Source organism: Choristoneura fumiferana, chromosome 24 (assembly GCF_025370935.1).
Source record: "Choristoneura fumiferana chromosome 24, NRCan_CFum_1, whole genome shotgun sequence".
NCBI lineage: Eukaryota > Metazoa > Arthropoda > Insecta > Lepidoptera > Tortricidae > Choristoneura > Choristoneura fumiferana.
This window is the reverse complement of record NC_133495.1, coordinates 8,357,109-8,378,114: the sequence shown is the minus strand read 5'-3', so window position 1 is coordinate 8,378,114 and position 21,006 is coordinate 8,357,109. Positions and strand designations below refer to the sequence as shown.

General features: G+C 36.0%; 1 protein-coding gene across 1 annotated transcript in view; it reads right to left on the bottom strand.

Moving 5' to 3' along the window:
* Positions 1-21,006, bottom strand: part of LOC141441641 (orexin/Hypocretin receptor type 1-like) — a 110,893-nt gene that overhangs the window by 21,303 nt on the left and 68,584 nt on the right. The window contains exons 3-5 of the mRNA XM_074106433.1: positions 14,599-14,746; positions 4,051-4,192; positions 1,404-1,516 (exon numbers count right to left, since the gene is read on the bottom strand). Of these exons, the coding sequence (XP_073962534.1) occupies positions 1,404-1,516; positions 4,051-4,192; positions 14,599-14,746 (403 nt within the window). The remainder of the gene's footprint in view (positions 1-1,403; positions 1,517-4,050; positions 4,193-14,598; positions 14,747-21,006) is intronic.

The window sequence follows — 21,006 nt, the reverse complement described above, 5'->3', positions numbered from 1 at the left end:
AAGTCTGTTATTACGGGCGTGAAAACAAAGTTTAGATTTACTTAAATCATATTTAATACACCTTAAAACCGTACCATAAAAATATCGAGGAACCACAGTGTTGCGTAGTCCCGTTTTGTTCGGAAAAAAGGAGGACAAAAGTTTCCGAAAGTCAAAACTGTCTCAAAACACAGACATTCATTGCCCCGTAACATAATTGCCATAACTAATTTCAGGTAATGCAAAATATTCACAAAATTATTCTCATTATAAATAAACCCGCGTAGCTCACTCAAAAACTATGAGATTTGACATTTCGGAGACTTCACGCTACACTAGCGCCTCTAGCGGCGAATTCATACGCGATAGCCCTCATTCAGCTGACTACAGTGCATTCATTCTAGCATGATGCGGGTGACACTAGATGCACCGTTTCGTTTAACTCTAAAAAAGTTGCTGAGGTCTAAACATATGGAAGTATATATCAGTTGTAGCCTGGATATGACTGGCGTAAAATATTTGAACATAAGGAACTATGTTATACGAAATTTATTTAACCTATCAGATTTTTATAATCAATTAGGTAGTAAAATTTAAAGCACAATTAAGTGAAGAAACGTAATATGAATGTAACGTAGCACCAGAGACCCGTTTAATGATGGGATTTAATGAATCTTGAGTTATATTGGTACTTATTAATTGGTAAGAAACGAACATTATTGCAAACTCGGGCGTTAATTTGCGGAGGTCTGGGAATGTCATTGTCTTGCCAAGGTGTTTTGTCGGGAAAGTTCGTATATATCTTTCTTTCTCAACTAGCTTACTGAAGTTTACTGAAGCTAGTTGAAATAGAAAGATAAATACGATGGAAAATCACAATTCACTAGGTATTCTGCGGATTGCTACCACCATCTTGCTCGCTAATCCTGCCGTGAAGCAGCAGTGCTTGCACTGTTGTTTCGGCGTGGAGAGTAAGACAGCCTGTGAAATTACTGGCACTTGAGCTATCCCATCTTAGGCCTCTAGGTTGGCAACGCATCTGCAATACCCCGGTGTTGCAGATGTTTATGGGCGGTGGTGATCTCTTACCATCAGGCGATCCACTTGCTCGTTTTCCATCCAGTAGAATACAAAAAAAGGAGAGTACTTACTCTGTTCTGAAGGCGTCAGCTTGACGGTCTCAGCACGGCCTGGTATGGTCTTTGAGTGCCACAGCACGTGCGCTATCTGATGAGTACTTACTCTGTTCTGAAGGCGTCAGCTTGACGGTCTCAGCACGGCCTGGTATGGTCTTTGAGTGACACAGCACGTGCGCTATCTGATGAGTACTTACTCTGTTCTGAAGGCGTCAGCTTGACGGTCTCAGCACGGCCTGATGTGGTCTTTGAGTGCCACAGCACGTGCGCTATCTGATGAGTACTTACTCTGTTCTGAAGGCGTCAGCTTGACGGTCTCAGCACGGCCTGGTATGGTCTTTGAGTGCCACAGCACGTGCGCTATCTGATGATACGCCACTGTTATCAGCAGGAGTGGAATCCTAGAACAGACGAAACAACTTTTAGGGATAAGTTCGCCTTTGTACTCTTTTGTTGTTTAGGACGGAGACAATTACAACAAATCAAAAATCATGAAAATCGGTCACGCCGTTCTCGAGTTATAAGTGTTCGAACAAACCCGACTAATTTGTTTGTTACCCGACTGCGAAGAAAGAGGATTATGTGTTTGACGCGTACGTATGTATGTATGTCTATTCTTATGTCCTCTCGTAACTACTCAACGGCTGAACCGATTGATAAATTATACGTCATTGGATTCGTCTTAATAACGCGAGTGACACTGGGTACATGAAATTCTTAAAAAATCAAAATGGAGGATTTTTGGCGCCAAACTGTAAGTTTTAAAAATATGTTACTTATTTAAACCTATCGAGTGGGGTATCAAATGAAAGCTAATAATTAGCCCATTCTTAAAATATATGGTTTATAACCGTTTTAATATACCATTTTCACAAAAAAGTTTGAAATAAAACAATAAATTTAAAAAATCAAAAAACCTGACTGCTTAAATCGTGACACTCAATAATGCTTACCTAATGGGTCTCGACTGTTGAACTTTAAGTTAGCTACTTAACAAAGTTCTGGCCCACTAGACTTGTTTATTTTTTAAATTTATTATTTTATTTTATTATAATATCAAGATTTCATCCAAATCCATCCACCAGATTTAGCGTGGCTTAGAAGTAAAAAAACATGTCTACACACACACACAAACTTACGCATTTAAATATACGTAATATAAGTATGATTATTGCTGTTTGTTTTCCTCAATAAAGAAAAAAATTAACGACGATATTTTTCGTGCTAGATTTAAGAATAGCAGTTAAATGTAATTTCGCTCGCTGTGTCGCGTGAACACCGCAATCTAGAAATTCAGATTATAATATTTATCATCGAAGTTACATTATAAATCCTACATCTATTCATAGAATATTAATAACTCACTATTATATCTTCAACTCCTTTATACATAGTCATGCATGATTCCACAGATTTAGCCGATACTTAAGCGTTATTTATTACCTATACTATTCTCGCTTCGATAGATCGGCACTTGTGATAGAATAGATAAACTATTGATTTTATTTTCAGGCCTACGATATTAGAATTTACAGTCAAGACAGAGTTGCATATTTGAGCAAATAAATACAATTTTGATCTTTTTTTTGTATGGATTTTCTATAGCTATCGTAGCATAATGATGTCATATTTAGTCCATATCGAATCTCTCTGTCTTATAATAAGAAGAATTTTTGATTAAAAACGTGCTTTCGAGTTGACCAATTTAAATAAAAATAATTGTCGAGATCTGATTGTGGTGACCATGAAAAAATTTACTAACCAATGAACCCGTAAAACTAAAACGTAAACATTCTACGCTAACTTTTCCCATTTTCCGATGAACATTTCTATCGGTATTAACGTAAATATTTGGTATAATAAAGTGTAAAAACACACAAACCACGTGTATTTAATGCGTTATTCTTCCAACGCGAGTAAATCTTAGCGATTTTTCATCCGCGAGATTGTTTTTTTTTTCAAGATCGGAGCTGTTACCGTAGACAATACAGCTCATGCGAAACATTATTTTTTTTACTAATAAAGACCAGCGCTAGCTTTAAAGTCACTGTGCCGAGTTGCGCCATTTTGCTCACAGCCCTTAAACTAAACCAGTTTAAGTTGTTGTTGTTGTAACTCTTTATTGTACATAAAACATATGAAAATCACAATTAACAAGAGAAAGATGTACAAAGGCGAACTTATCCCTTATGGGGATCTCTTCCAGTTAACCTTCCTTAAGTCCCAACTCTTTTCCACAGCTGCTCGCGTGAAAAAGAAAACGGCCATGAATTGCTCTTGTCTTGCGCTGCAATAGCGACGCAGTGTATGTCTGGCAATCACAGTTGCCAGAAGCATTTTGCTAAAATATATTTGGCAACCGTAGTTGCTCAAAGCACGTGAGTGGTTAAGGGTTTTTAGGGTTCCGGAGCCAAAATGGCAAAAACGGAACCCTTGTAGTTTCGCCATGTCTCTCTGTCTGTCTGTCCGTCGCGGCTTTGCTCAGGGACTATCAATTCTAGAAAGCTGTAATTTTGCACGGATATATATATGTAAACTATACCGATAAAATGGTACAAATAAAAATTGTAAAAGTTTTTCGATTCAGTGATTTGTTTGCGAAATATTCAACTTTAAATTGCAAATTTTCATGATAATTGAGCGTCCCCCCCTCTAAAATCTAAACCGGTGGATGGAAATTTTTTAAAAATTTTAGGATGGTAGTAAGTATATCAAACTTTCAAGGAAAACTATAACAGCTAAGTTTGCTTGATAATTATTAGTAGTTTAAGAGTAAATAGCAGCCTAAGGTATAGAACATACCTAAACTTGGAAGATTCCGTATAAAATACGTAATCCTTAGAAAAATATTACTTAATTTTTTCGTAATGGCTACGGAACCCTATTTTGGGCGTGTCCGACGCGCTCTTGGCCGGTTTTTTGATTTTATACTTACAAGTAGACGAACACAGCTTTAACGATGTACCATACTAGGTCATTCTTCTCGGACCAGGTGGATGCACACTGGACCAAGTATTGCAAGTTGAAGCGAAGAGGTACTTTAGTCATCGTCGTCATTACAATCAGGTCTGGGCAGTCTGTCGACAAAAAAAAACGGATAATTTATTGCGGGTGGGTTGATCAGGGGTACGTGGACCAGCTGGTACTTGACGCGTATGGCCAGGAGACTGCCGTGCTCAAGCTAAAAGGCGGCTAAGTGACATCCAGTCAATTTACATTTTTAAATGCTGCCTATACTTCGTTTTTTAACCGACTTCAAAAAAGGAGGTTATCAATTCGGTTGTATTTTTTTTAATGTTTGTTACCTCAGAACTCCGTCATTTATGAACCGATTTGAAAAAATTGTTTTGGGTTCGTCTAGGAATTACTTCAATTAGGTCCCATAAGCACCAAATCAGGATCTGATGATTGGACCTTAAGGAAATCGAGGGAACTCTTGAAATATTGTAGGGACACCTATAGTAAATTGGATATATTTAGTAGTAACCCGTGCATTTGCTCTTGAAAATCATCATTTGGTGAAGTGGATCTGATGATGAAGACCACAATCGGAGTTACTACTCCAAACATAGTATTTCACGGGTTGAATTTTAATTACTTTAACACAGTTGCTAAGCAATTTATGATCCTCATAATGCATAATGGTAAAACGGGTGGTGAGGTGAAGCACCAATAATGAACGTCTCTGCATCGGAAAAAGCAATCTTTCGTAAAAGTATTGTATCTTAGATTACTTACACTAAAAAGTATTTAAAAAAATTATAACAAAAAATTGAACCGACTACAAAAAAACATGAAAATAATTTTTCTGCCAGTCTGAAGTCGGTCGGTGCCTCAGCACGAGCCAGCAGAAGTGATTGAAGCCCAATATATAGTACGTAGGTGAGGTAGATGACTGTAGCTCCACTCCTTCTGGCTTGTGCTGAGGCACCGACCGACTACAGACTGGCAGAATTTTTATTTTTATTTTACATGCTTTTGGAATCATAAGTAATAGTTACTGTTCTTTTTAAAACGTTTTTCAATAAAAAGACTCGTCAAAATTGTTTAACCTTTTTTCTAATGCTAAAAAAACGAAGTATAAGCTACATTAAAAAAAATCTCTGCTGTTCTCCATGACTTTCCTTGGTTTTTTCCTTTACTAATACGAATCTCATCCGGTGCAATCGAAAAACTTCCTACTGCTGGCAGGTCCCAGAATGGAAGAACTGTATTTCCCACGCAAGCCTAAACCGGAGCGGAAACTCACGCATTGTACGTCATCATCGAAAACCCACCCTTCACCTTTATAGAATCACTTGATTGTCTCTCAATACCCTTTCTCAGGAACGTGTAGAGGTATCAAGCTGAAACTACCAAACCAATTACCAAACACCTATTTCTGCTTGAACTAAAGCAATAAAAATATCACTTCATTCACATTTATCTCGCGTGTTGTGTCGTGACGGATCAGAATGGTATCGGTTTCATATATTTTATATGGTTGCGAACACATTTATCTGATGCAGTGTGTTGTGACGGCTTGTGTTGTGTCGCATCACAAGCTATAGAGAGAGAGAGAGACAGACAGCATCACAACACAACACGACAGATAAAAATGTGAATGCGGCTAGCCAACGCAATCAAAAGACACAGTCGTTGAAAAGGTGTTTCCATACAAATTGCTGTAACCAAAAAACCTATAAGGAACTTTCAGTTGTGCTAGAAACTTTTGGTATGAAGAAAGCTAGTAGTAAGAAATGTATGAAAAACTTTTATTTTCTATTTTTTATGTCAGTAACCATCTAAAGTGACCCTACGCTGCGTACATCTTGCTTAGAGGAGGGGCCCTGCTAACACTGGATATTCATAAACACCTACAAATCCGTCGCACACTTGGCCAGTTTTTTTTATTGTCACGGGCAAAAGCCCTTGTGAAAACAAAATTAGTGAGCAAAAAATGTAAAAATATATATACTTAAGTATAATTTTATTCATAAATTATGTCTCAGGTGGCCTGGGCGAGCGTAAAAAGCCACTAAGCCGTCTATAAATTCCATTCACTTAAGTTTAACTAATTGGAATTTATTTTCTAAAGCTCACGTAATAAGCTTGCTTAATTAAGTAAATATTATTCAATGGTCGTCGACGGATCGCTTAAGTTTATCGGTTGTATATGCTTAGAGATACTTAGAAGTTACTCGTTTATTAAATCTGTCTAAGGAACTTGCATTATTAATATTTACAAGTTTTTACGCGACAATCAAAGCTCGAATAGTTTCCTGGGTAAATAGTAGGTAGATTGAACAACAAGAGCATAAAACGAGCCATTTTACCCGAGGATTTCATATAGCCGTGGATAGATACCTACGTGGTTTTAATTCTCGAGTTTTATACTTTAATTTTCACTTCGATTGAGAGAAAATTAAAAAGCAACAGTGGAAACAATTGTTCACTTACAGGGCACCTTTTAGGCACCTTTTATTTTTCGTGCATTGCTATATAATTATACATTTTTAGTTTAATTTAGATTGATTTTAATTTTTAGATTTTTTTTTTTGGTTGTGGCCGACACCTGATTACCTTGGTCTCAGACGAAGATTTTACTTTATGCACTAGAGCTTTTGATGAACTATACATTTCCGAACAAAATCCCCTTCAAAAAATGTCCGAACTATTTATTCCTTTGCGTAACAAACAAAATCATCATCTACACAAATTAATTGAAAGAATACGTGACGGAATTTGAGCCTAGTCTTTACCAAAGTCTGCACCAAAAAAAATAACCTATAATTTTTATTTTATTTTTGGAAAGAATAGGATATTTTAAGATACCATTTTCATTGATTTTGAATTTGGATGAGTTTTTTTTTTTTTACGAAAGACGCTGTATGGCGTCACAGTGAGACAACCACGTTCCATTGCCTAGAAAAATGCAGGTCGTACATAACATAATCTGTGGCAATACAATTTGACAATAATTCAAGCACGGCTTAGGGTCCGAAATGAACCGTGACAAATAGTTTTATCTCTTCTTTTAGCTACGATTTTTCCTGTTTATTTAATGGTGTGATAGTAAATAAGTAGATATTTTTTATTAAAATCTAATATTTAAATTCTTTTGTATTTACTTGTAACGTAGTAATTTAAAAATTTAATTTGTAAAAATACATTGGAAATACTCGTATACATTTCGGACTATACGATAAATGACAACTGTTTGGCCGGGTGCGCATCATGTGATTAAAGTTCTAGCTTTGTCACTCTTTGCTATTATAAGCAGGACAGGAACATTTCAAATTGTCAATTTGCTTACGAGTGTAGACCTGCTTTATAACTGCCTTTGTGACGAGACACTGCAGGGGTCAAATGAGGGTCATTACGTAAATTTTGTTTACTTAATTCAGTTCATCACATTTTTGGAATCTGATTTCTGAAAACGCTTCACAAAGCCTATTTCTCTAAATGGTTTTCGATTTATTATATGTCGTCAAAAATTGGGAAATCCCAATTACAGTTGAATTTTGCTAGCGGCCATACCTACTCCACATTAAAAAAATACGTTTATGTAGAGGAAACAGATCCTATACCACACAGACGAATTGACAGTAAACGTGACGAAATTTGAGCCTAGTCTTTACTTCATTACAGTCGAATTTTGCTAGCGGCAAAACTCCACAACGCTTGACACTTGACAGCTAAACTCCACAATTGCATCTCTCGAGAGTAGGCGCACGTTCAGAGATCAGGCCATGTTATTAAAAATATTATTAAATGAGATTGACTCCCCGTATCTTTTGAGTAAATTAGGTTTGAGAGTAGCTCGCCTGAATTCGAGAAATCTTAATTGTATGCTTCATGTACCCTTTACTCATCGCAAATATGCTGCGAACTCATTCATTAAACGAGTTTGTAAAATGTATAACAGCAAATTCTCTGATATTGATATATTTAGCATTTCTCTTAGTAAATATAAGACTGTCATTAGTAGTAGTTAAGTAATGTTATGCCATTTTTTGAGAATGGGTTATATGCACGTTCTCTCTTTTGCAAGTCGTAGCCTTTTTCTTTTCTTTGTGTGTTTGTTATTTCTTTACCCGTTTTATACTTTATTATTGGGAACTAATAACCTGTGGCAACTTTGTTGGTCAATGTTTGATGTCATTGTTTACAATGTAAGTTTTATTGTACCGTTTGTGCCCAAATACATAAATAAATAAATAAATTTCACACGCGTTTGACAGTTAAACTCGAATATGAATGTAATTCAAAATGGCTTTAATAGTTATTTAAGCAACTGTATCGTAATAGGGGTCCTTAAAACACGAGTGTGGTTTTATGAAACGAGGCGTAGCAGAGTTTCATAAAAGGGTCACATGAGTGTTTTAAGGCCTAATTACGTACAGTTACATACCATATTTTATCTACATCCATATATTTAATCCTCTATCATGTGTTCCGTGAACCATTGAGAATGACCTATTAACTCTAACTAGGTAGGTATGTCTGCCCCACGAGCTGCGCGTGCGACGACCTGCTGCTGCTCGTGCGCTTGGCGTGGCGCGCTCCGGTGCTGTAATGATGTATGAAATGACCATTTCGATACAGCCGTGTTCATAATAGAATCCAATGTCGTAATGCTGGTCATTATCTATGGCTTTGAACGTATAATGGAGGATTTACTATATGGGTGTAGATAAAATTAATTATGCTCTTGTTGTAAAATCTACTATAGATACCTACCTACGAGTACTATTAATTTTACCCTCGCACTGAAAAGCAATTAACTGACGTTAACTTCCTTGATGCCAGCACTTTTAAAATGTCTTTTAGAATTTCAATTTTATTTTCGCTCGGACTCTCAAGATGCGTTGATTGGAGCTCTTGAGAAAAGCTTTTAAGAAAAGTTATACAAGGTGTACATATTAAATAACTAAAAACCCCAGACACCCCAAAAATATTTTTTCATTTTAAGTCAGTTAATTGCATTTATTTTCGAATACCTTCGTTATTTTAAAAGATATTCATGTGTTTTGCTAAGTCAGTAATTCTACTTAATTTCTAACTCTTCACTCATAATTTGTATTTGTCGTTGCTCTTTGACGTTTTTATAGGAAAATCACATATTGACAGCAAAACGGCCAGTATTAAATTATCGAAATACCTAGTATGCAATCCCGCTAAAATACTTATTTAATTGGCGCCTGTTGCAGTCTTAACTTTTAGACTGGGCACAATAAAAAAGAGATTTAAAAACACAATCTAATTTAAAACATAGTGACGGGATTCCACGGGAAAGGGATAAAATCTCGAAATAACAACCGCTGGGCCTAGAATAATGAAATTTGCCGTGGTTGTTTTTAATTTAACTTCAATGAAATTCCCACAGAATTATTGTTCTTTACTTTTTCACGCTAGAATGGCTTTATAAATTTTGGATTATAGATCGCCTAGATATGTGAAATAATAGATTCGCTACTTTTTATCGCAACATTCCTACAGGATAAGAATCACGATCTAATTCCAACGGGAATTTTGTAAAATCCAGGAATTTCAATTCAACTGCTGTAGCTAATGATTTACGTTTGCGAAGCCGCGGGTAAACGCTAGTAATTAGTAAACCCTTTCCATATATCTTCGTTACAAACAAGAAGTAATAAATCACAAACATTTTTCAAGCTTTTGTTTTGTCCCGTTGTCTGTCCATCTGTAGTCAAATCTTGGAAGTGAAATCTTGTATGGCGCTAAGTACGTACGTGGCTGTAAAACGACAAAGTACAAAAGTAATCAGCTACTTTTGAGGCTGACTACAAATAAATATTTAACAGAATACATTTTTACCACAATCGGTTCCCTATAAATAAGGCATCGCCAATTCTATTCGAAATTATTTCCAAACATCCCTGTCCGTGATATTATCTTTAATTGTATAATACGCCTAGATAATAAATAGTCTGTATTTAAAACTTAAAAGCCACCTAAATGTATTAAAACCTATGCATGTCTGTATTTAAGATGAAACTTTAAGCTTTACTATGTTTCTGTGGCCTTTGGCTTATCGATGTTAGTGGGCCCCTTTGAGTATATATTTACTTCAAACACATAAAACGACGCAGGGTTGGAATACTGATTCCTTTAAAAAAAGATCCAAGATTCACGCATCTCCAAATTACAAATCGCTCTAATTGCCCTCTTTTATAAACTGTCAAACTAGATAATGATTAATTTACTATTTTCCCTAAACAGCTGTAACATACACGTAACACCATTGAATTTAAAGCTACAAACAAGAACAAACTTTAACGAAGCTCATTACTGATTTGCGAACTAATTAGTTGTCAAAGTTTACATTTACGTACTTGGTCTGAGTTAAGTTCACTGATGTATTTAGGTAAATGTTCAAGAATGGTCACCTTTAAACGTTAAACATCTAAAGTTTCTAAAGGTATAACAAAATGTTTTCACCATCATCATCTCATCAGGGGGCGTTGTTCAAGTATTACGTACTAGTCCTTATTTTTTTTTTAATTTCTAATGCTCTGCGCATCTTTCTTATTTTTTTACCGTAAAAACCTTCCACAAAGTAATAGAATCGGTAGTCGTTCTCAATTTTTGGCATGACCAAGATAAATAGAGATTCATTTTTATATCTGTGTATTCTTTTTTCTTTTTTTTTTTGGGACAATTGACACCAATTGACCTAGTCCCAAACTAAGCAAAGCTTGTGTACAATACAGTACAATGACTCTTTATTATACACCAGAAATAGTAAGCGATACAGAAAACAGGCACACAGAGAGAAAATTACAAGGTAAGCAATAGGCGGCCTTATCGCTTAAGAGCGATCATGTACTATGGATACCAGGGAACGAATGAACATACTTAGGTATATAGATAAACACATACTTCAATATGTGGAAGATTTAAACTCTACAATTTTGTGGTCTCGCTTATTGATGTTTTGGGAATGTCGTGTTTTGCAAAATTAAATGTCATGTTTTGCGATTCTGATATAAAATTATCTAATATATTTATGTAAGGCCATGTTCCAAAATTTCAAATTTATATATATTTATATTTTCTCTTTTTCACTAACTATCGATATAATGTTTTTTTTTGCATGCATTTGTTAGCTTCACCTTGTCAACTAACTATTAAAGAGTAAAATTGAAAATACAAACTGAAATATAGATGCACAGAAAAACCAGAAAAATAAGACCAACACTGGGAATCGAACCCAGGTCCTCGGTATTCCGTACCGCGTGCTATACCGCTACACCACTGATGGTCAAAACTTATCATCTGACTTGACCACTGATGGACCATCAGTGGTGTAGCGGTATAGCACGCGGTACGGAATACCGAGGACCTGGGTTCGATTCCCAGTGCTGGGCTTATTTTTCTGGTTTTTCTGTGCATCTATATCTCAGTTTGTATTTTCAATTTAGGTTTTACGGGATGACCGTAAAAGTAAAAATTTGGAATTTAAATAAAAAATACAAAAAGATTCCAAAAAAACAATCTTATTTAAGACAAGTTTTACCCGTCTCGTGTAATGTCTGTACGCTGTCTAGAGGTGCAGGCCGAAAATCAGCGCGGTGAAGCATAGTCACACCGCACATGCTGAGCCTGAACCTTTTGCCATATATAGCTGAATGTATATGTACAGTGGGGGTAGGAAAACCTTCGTCAGTTATTAAATTGATTCCTTTACAAAATCATAGACTCTAATTAAGTTTTGAAACCAAAGTACTAAGTAGACAAGTGCATATCGAATTCTACTTACTTGCCATGATAACAAGGATCAAAATAGTATACACCTCTAACATATATCTAGTTTCATATCAATACAAAACCTTTTTTTAATAAAAAATATCGTAAAAGTTTCAATAAAATAATGCTCTATTTAATTGAAAATACAAACTGAAATATAGATGCACAGAAAAACCAGAAAAATAAGACCATCACTGGGAATCGAACCCAGGTCCTCGGTATTCCGTACCGCGTGCTATACCGCTACACCACTGATGGTCAACGGTACAGAAACGAATTTCCCCTATGCACCTCATATCTCAGCTATTGGACAACTATTAAGAAACTCTTGATAATTTCTAACTTTGATTTTTGGAAGCATACCATAGAAATATTGTAAAATCACAATTTCAATTCAACTTCCAGACCTCATGGTTGATGCGGGTAAAGCCACGGGTAGAGGCTAATGTTATAACTCAGTGATATTTTTGTAAGTCATGCGAAAGATTAAAAGGAGTATTCTCATAGGACTAGTCCTGGGTGCACCAACTTTCCCTCAGTATCTAGGTCACAAAATAAAGAGGTTGTACATAGGATATATTTGAGATATAAGTTGAACTATTTACGAAGATAAATAACATAAAATATACTTTCAAAAAATATCTTCTTTCACCTTGTTTCCTACATTACAATCTTAAATAAGCATCATTGAAAGGGGCCAATATTTCCTACTTCAAAGAGATTTTGGTAATGATATAGATTCGGTCAATAGAGAACCGGAAGGAAAAATGATTGCTTATCTTATATGACGTGATGAATTCATAAACATCATTTTAGAAGGAAGTGGAAGGGAAGTGAAAAAGTGGGAGGTGCGAGGATTGACTATTTGTATAGTTAATCCAAACAAACAAAGGAGAAGGTAGCCGTCATGTTGTATGAGGTGGCAGCTTTAAGTAGAAATAAGTGGAAAGCCATTCATCGGCCACACCGACAAGAGTGTAACTCTTAAATAGGAAGAAGATAGATTCGGTAATATTTTAGGTAATATTAAAGATATTTTGATAATAATCGGTTCCTTCTACTGTCTTTTAGGTCCCGGAAAATTAAGTAACGTCAAGTGCAAAGATTATGATTGTTTTTTTTTTTGGAGTGTTTTTGTATTTTTTATTTCAACTCCAAATTTGTTACTTTTACGGGTATTCCGTGAAACCATATCGAAAACACAAACTAAGACATGGATGCACAGAAAAACCAGAAAAAGAGACCAGCACTCCAGCAGTGGTGTAGGGGTTATAGTACGCAGCACGGATTGCTGAGGACCTGGGTTCGATTCCCAGTGCTGGTCTCTTTTTCTGGTTTTTCTGTGCATCCATGTCTCAGTTTGTATTTTCGAAGTGCAAAGATATCGACACGGCCAAAGTTATAAAAATATGTATACACGACCTTAATGTTAAGTGCAAAAAGTCGTGTACACAATTTTTTGTAGCTTTGGCCGTGTCGATATCTTTGCACTTGACTGTACGACGACGAGCGAAGTGAGCGCGCCACCACGCGAAGGTGGAGTCCCAAGACCTAGTTACTTCAGGAAATAATTTGGCCTCTGTAGTGCTGGTTATGCAAGATGGTTATGTACGGAGGATAAGAGATTGGTAGTGGGGGTGGTAAGAGGGTGGTAGATTTTTATTGACATTCATAAGTGCTTGTTTTAGCCTAAATTGAATAAATACATTTTGACTTTGACTTTGACTTTAAAAGTTCTTTCCTATTCCCTATTCTAAAACTTACCATGATGAAATTACGTAAAAATCAGAAGTAAATAATTGAAACAAAATACAATGAACCCGATACCATTGTGTTAATGAAATTATATAAAATTAATTTCCGACACAACTCTACGATACTACAAGATCAAATAATAAATAAATAAAACAAGTTAAACTGGATTATGAGTTAAATAAATAAAAAAAACTAAACTAATTCAATAAAATTACATTAAAAAGGTCGGCCTAGGTTAGATCAAAATTACAGCCGGCCGGCGTATGTGACGATGAATCTGAGTAGTACAAGAACAGAATTGCAAACCTGTGGGAGGCCTAAAATAAAGAAAAAGGACTTACTGAAGATAAGCAAAATGGTCAAGATGACGAAGATGGCGGCCTATAATAAAGAAAAAAGACTTAACGAAGACAAGCGAAGTAGTCCAGATGACGAGGATGGCGGTCTTGGCGCAGCCGGTGGTGGACTTTAACTTGAGCGGGAAGCAGATGGTGTACCAGCGGTCCACGAAGATGAAGATCTCGCTCTTACCGTCTCGTACTGTCCCTCTCACTCTCGTAATAAATAATATTAGCTTCAGCGGGACGGCAAGATACCAGGTAGTAGGACTTGCAGGTGGTAGGACCTTGTGCAAGGTCCGCCCGGATTGCTACCACCATCTTGCTCGCTAATCCTGCCGTGAAGCAGCAGTGCTTGCATTGTTGTGTTTCGGCGTGGAGAGTAAGACAGCCTTAGAAATTACTGGCACGTGAGGTATCCCATCTTAGGCCTCTAGGTTGGCAGCGCGTCTGCAATACCCCTGGTGTTGCAGATGTTTATGGGCGGTGGTGATCTCTTACCATCAGGAGACCCACTTGCTCGTTTTCCTTCCAGTCGTATAAAAAAAAAAAAAACCAAGTCCGAATTTTGCACTTCGTAGTATAGGGCCAGAATTGTCAAACCTGTTGGAGGCCTATAATAAAGAAAAAGGACTTACTGAAGATAAGCGAAATAGTCCAGATGACGAGGATGGCGGTCTTGGCGCGGCCGGTGGTGGACTTGAACCTGAGCGGGAAGCAGATGGCGTACCAGCGGTCCACGGAGATGAAGGTCAACGTCATCACTGCCACCATCACCGACACCGACTGGCGAAAAACAACATTCATCATTTTCATGCCAATTATTCTCAAACACAAAACATTTATTTACGTTAAACTAATTACATAGAAAATGTTAATTAAATAACTGAAAACCAGAGTGTAGTTTGCTAAGAATCGAGAGTAAAATCGATTACACTATGTTTTAAATCAGGTCGTGGTTATGTTTTTAAATCCCTTTTTATTGTGCCCAGTCTAAAAGTTTCGAATGCAACATGCGCCAATTTAATGTTTAACCGAGGTTGCACACTATTTGGATAATGTTTTGCTGTCAGATTAATTTTCTTTTAAAAACGTCGAAGTGCAACTAACAAATACAAATTATATTAACAATTTATAATTTCTAATTCTGAAATAAACGAATTATGAGAGAGAAATCAAGTAGAAATACTGACTCAGTAAATTACATGAATATTTTTTTAAATAATGAAATTATTTCAAAATAAATGAAATCAACTCACTTAAAATAAAATAAATAATGTTGGCGTGTCTGTAGTTTTCAGTTATTTAATTAACACTATGTTTATGTCTGAAGCGATAAGGCCGCCTATTGCTTACCTTAGAAAATCTCTATGTATATACTTGTTTTCTCTGTACTGTTTACTGTATTGGTGTGCAATAAAGAGTTATTGTATTGTATTGTATTGTATGTTTAGTCCTCATCGCATTGATTTCGATGACGGTGACCCCAAAAAAATCCTTAAACGTACGTCTTTTGACATCTATTAAGGCTGGCTAGGCTGAATTTGATCCTACTTATAGAAGGTCAAACTGAAAGTTTAACGGAAAAGAAAAAAAAAGTTCAAAGAATAAAACGTATGATTACCGTTTTTATAAGTATTCTGCAGAAATATTTGTTTATTTGACATACGCTCAAGCCAATGTTTGAAATAGTAACATCACTCTAAAGATGTATGGTTTACGCATAAAAAGCCACGGGTAAATTGCAGTACAAAATAAATAGTTAGAACTTATAAGGGCAACAATTAAACAGAGTGGTAACTACAAAGTCTAAATAACTTAACAACCAACCGTACGGAAGTACGTTTATTGGGTTTCAGTCATGTAATGACGCAAAGCTATCAAAACAGTAACAAGGAGTCTGCGTATACAACCATCAAAGCGCATCGGCCAATTTGTAAACACGCGATATTCCCAACAGTTTATTTGCTCTAGTCGTTTATATCCGGACTTCGGCTTAAAACATCCTGAATTCAGTTTTGACTTTTGAAAACTTCCTTCAAAATGTCCATGCAATAGAAAAAAACCATTTATAGTCACCATCAGCACCAATATCTGACTCAACAAAACGTGCATAAATATGATATGAGTCTATGTCTAGAGGTGGTTGGACGTGTCGGATATATTTATACGCTCTGCTGTGCCAGATATAATTCAGGTGACTGTACAACCATCACATCGCGCATCGACCAATTCGTAAACACGTCAATATTGCCGACAGTTTATCTGCTCCAGACGATCATATCCGGACATCGGCTTAAAACAATCTAAAAAAAACTGTATTGACTTTAGAAAACTTCCTACAAAACGACCATGGAATAGAAAAAAACAAGAGAAAATATTATTGTTATCAGTTTGCACTAAAACCTGTGTCATCGGAAAGCTCACATGCGCATTTAAAACCCACTGTGAAATCTAAGCCTTTACTCGTATTGGTCCTATCTTCTATTCGAGGAAAGTAATAACTTCTGAACTGGGGGCGTAATTAGAACTTTACAACAGCGTTTTATCGTCCAGAGGGTACAGGTACGTAAATGAAAATTCCCGAAGTGTGATGTGCTGCTACCATGATAACTGTTAATAAAAAAAATGCCATTACATTATCAAGATATTATGCCTATATCTCTAAAATACTCGTATGAACTCTACACAAAGCAAGTGCTTGTAATAAGTATTTTCAACACGGCTAAATACATGGCTACAGGATGCTACCAGATGCTACTTGAATTACCGAATTCCAAATATAAACACCGTCTATAGAAATAATGTCTAAGATTTTGTAAAAACGAAAAAGTTTTCCGGGTCCACAAGACGAAATTAGAACCCCAATGTGTAACGTTGTGCTCGTGACTTCTGATAGTTGCGATAGACTCTAGCCAGCGAAAGCTGTCCACGCATTTTTTACGAAACTTTAATCTGGTATCATTTTTGATATACTGTCAAAATTGACATATTGTCATTCTAGCCCGGCTTAGATAATTTTGATATTTCTGCTTTAAGAAATAAATAAATATTTTTTTGTTTAATTCAACCTCCTACCATCCTCAGAATGGAAAATGTTATAAGAGTGTAAGATAGTGCCAATCTGGTCAAAATAGTCCAAAAATTGATGCGTCTATACTGTACGTAAATGGGCACTGACAAAGGTCATAAAATTTAAAGGGACTACTAAAGTGCATCATCAACTTTCACACATTACAATAATGAATGTCGAAGCAGCTTTAAGTCTCGAGTATAATTTAATATCTGGTAAATTTAAATAAATGTCTAAGTATCAACATCGTTTAATCAGTGTACAGCAAATGTTGTCAGCCTCAATTTTTTTTATTTTTTCGTGGTTTGTCCGGGAGAGTCGTTGGCTAGAGTCTAAATTTTAATGGCACCACACTATAATTATTGGCATATGCAAGCCTACGAATAAATAATAAGTCTTATTATTTATTCGTAGATGCAAGCGGTCAAAATTTTCGGGTTGATTGGTTATGGTCAGGAGTCAGGACCGTAGTAAAGATGCAGTTGGTAGCACTTAGCAAAGAAAAACTTATTCATTAATGAAAAATCATAGTTTTCGTTAAGCAAACATACTAATACTTCTCTAATCTATTTATTAAACCAAGATACTAAAATTAAGTTTTATGTGTTACGTTATTTACATCTCATAAATAGTGATGTGCCACAACCGGTAATCACTGAAAAGTTTCGGTAAGTGCCTATGTTATACGTATAAAATATATGTTAAGATATGAACGGATCTGTGACGTACTAACACACGTAAGGCACTTAAGACATTCTACAAAAAGGTAAAATGGGTCTAATGGCCACCGTTTAGGAGATATTTCGACTTTTTGTAGATGTGGATGTTCAAATTTAATTTATGGGACGAAGCATGAACGCTTTCATTTTATTTTTGTTTCCATAAAATATTCTGTTTTATGTGTATTAATGTCGAAAACCGAAATCAGAGAGCAGCACTATTCGTATTATGCTGGTCACATTATTTTTACATTTGACAGTTGATACTGTCACTGTAGTATCTTGGTTTAATAAATAGAGTATAGCTAACCTTGAGCTTGGACGTAAATTTGATATTAACCACCTTTAACCACAATTCAGGGTAAACAATCCAAATGCGTCAGGAGCGAGTAGTCAGAAACTCATCAGAAATCAGTCAGAAAGATCTGTTCTTAGGAACCATGGTGTCGATTTTAGATTTATTCGAAATAGCATTCAATTATTTTTTTGTAACTCATACATAACCGGAAATCGAACCTGGTAAACAATGTTATAAATTCTGCACATTTTTTCGTTGTTCTTTGTCGATGATAGAGTCATAAGTAAAAAGAAACAAATTTTACAAGCTTTTATTTAACTTGCAAGGTATGTATGTATGTATGTATGTATGTATGTGTACGGGTTAAATCTTGAAAATTAAATTTGACGCACTTCCAGTAGTCGGATTGAATTGAAATTTGGCATGCCTTAGCGCTTAGGAACCATCTTAATAACAGATTTTGCTATCACTCATAGTTTCTGCCTTGTCCCTACTGACCCATTTGGTTATCATTCTATATTCATCAATCCTTACCTGAAAATACAGCAGTAATCTTGCACATAACTTCAAAGAACCACGTTTCTGTCACATCCCATACGACAGTTGGTGGCAAACACAGCAATATCACCATGAAGTCCGCCACTGCTAAATTCACTATGAAATAATTCGTCACTGTCCTCATGTATGGTTCTTATACACAGCAATACACACTAATGCATTCCCTACGAGACCTACTACAAACACCACTGAATGTGTTGCTATTAACACCCACTCATACGGTTTTGGATATATGTAATCATTGAGCATCTCTGTGTACTCTTCTCTGCTCATGTTGCAGTACTCTGCATCTCCTACACAAGTAACGTATTCAACTGCTGCTTCATCGTAAACATTTCCTGTTAGAGATACATCTTCATTAGGTTTTTCTTTGTTTGTATTATAGTTGTTACGTTTACATCTTTAATAGATTTGTCTTTGTTTATTTCATCGTTTGTTTCTATTGTTTTACTAGTTACACTATTTACAATGACTATTATTATTATTATGACTAGAGTTTTTACACTCGTTTTGTTGTAAAGAATCATTTTGAGATCTGGCTGGACGATAGTTCTCCGAAATCTGTAACAACAAAAACATAACATTTAAATAACCTTTAAAGTATTTACAGTAATTAAAATAATAAACATAGTATGTACTTATAATTATTAAAACTAAACACACTGGTAATTCACATACCAGTGCAGTTGAGGTATGCCCGACATGTTTCGAACAAAGTCGTGGTTATTTATTATTTTTGATTTTGATTTTGGATAACTCACGTCTTAAACCGAGTTTAGCTCGACATGTTCGAGGCTATTTCGTAGGTCTTCTTCTCAGGAGCACGCGACTCGGCGGCTGCCGCAACACGCACACTACGCGCCACCGCTCTGCTTGCGCGTGAGTCGCGTGCTCCTGAGAAGAAGGGCTACAAAAAACCCGGAACATGTCGAGCTAAACTCGGTTTAAGACGTGAGTTATCCGTTACAATATCATTTAATAATAGTAGATTGTTCAACAAGGGACTAAAACAAGCCATATTGACATGAGATGTTTAGCCACCCGAGCAGAGCGAGTGGCTTATATAGTTCGAGTGGCATTATGGTTTTTTTGTCTCGTGTTAAAACACTACTTTCTCCTTGAATGCGAGGAAAGAAAACAATGTTTTGTTCAAAATTACAATATTACTTTTTAAAAATGTACGCTGGACTAATGGACAGGCCATCTGTTCAAAAATTCAAATACGTTGCAAAAAAAACGTGTTGCGCGTTTTTTTCGTTTCTTTTATTGTTTATGAAGTGACGCTTTAAAAGCTTGCATATTAAGTCAACAGTTTCAAAATTTAAAAACTATTTTAAAACTAATTGGACTAATCCTTAATATAGTTGAATAGATTCATATTCGTGATAATTAATTGTGGTTTCACGAAATTAAATCGTGTTTTTGTATATTTTTGCACAGTTGTCATATGTGATTATTTCTGCGCGCTAAAAATCCTCCATTCACAAACACCGTGTTGGATTGTTAGGGGATTCCAAACGTAAATTAAAAAAAAAACTTTAATCCCTAGAGAATAAAAAGGAGCTTTAGTCCCTATATGCAGACACTTAAGAAACATTTAAAGAGCATGAGAAGTGAAAAATAATATACCTATGTTACACTTAGATCTTGTCTGTTTTAAACAATAACGAACGTGTCGTGTATCATCTGTGCAAAGTATCTTGGAGTTTGTATAAAACTACTTTACACGTTTATTCGTGTCATTTAACTTATTGCACGTTTTTGTATTATCTCATGAAATATGCACGCCAATCAATTTGCTTGTGTAAAAGCCTTCATCATCAGCCTACAGCAGTCCACTGCTGGACATAGGCCTCTTCCATGGCGCGCACAAACACTCTCTTCTCAGCCCCTCGCATCCATCCGCCGCCAGCGATCCCTCTTAAGGTCATCCGTCCACCGTGCCCCAGGACGCCCTACACTATGTTTTCCCGCCGTCTCCATTCGAGGACTCGTCTGCTCCACCGTTCATCGGTCCTGCGACAGACGTGGCCAGCCCAACGCCACTTCAACGAACTAATTCTCTGAGCAATGTCAGTGACTTCCGTTCTTTGTCGAATAATGTGATTTCGGATTTTATCCTTCAAGAGAAAGCCTTTGTTCTTTTCATTCCCAGTGTTAGTGTGTAATTATTTTTGCATCTATAACTAGCATGCACAAAAACTGCAACAGTTTGATAGCAAAACAGGTGATATCAAAAATTCACTTCCCATTTGAACATTAGTGTAACGGAGTGATATATTTCGACCTTTTGCCGCTTTAACATTAATAATAGTGTACCTTAAAACATCTTTAAAATAAAAATAGGTACCAATACTTTTTCATCAAAAAAAAATATAGTATTTTTACATTTAAGTAT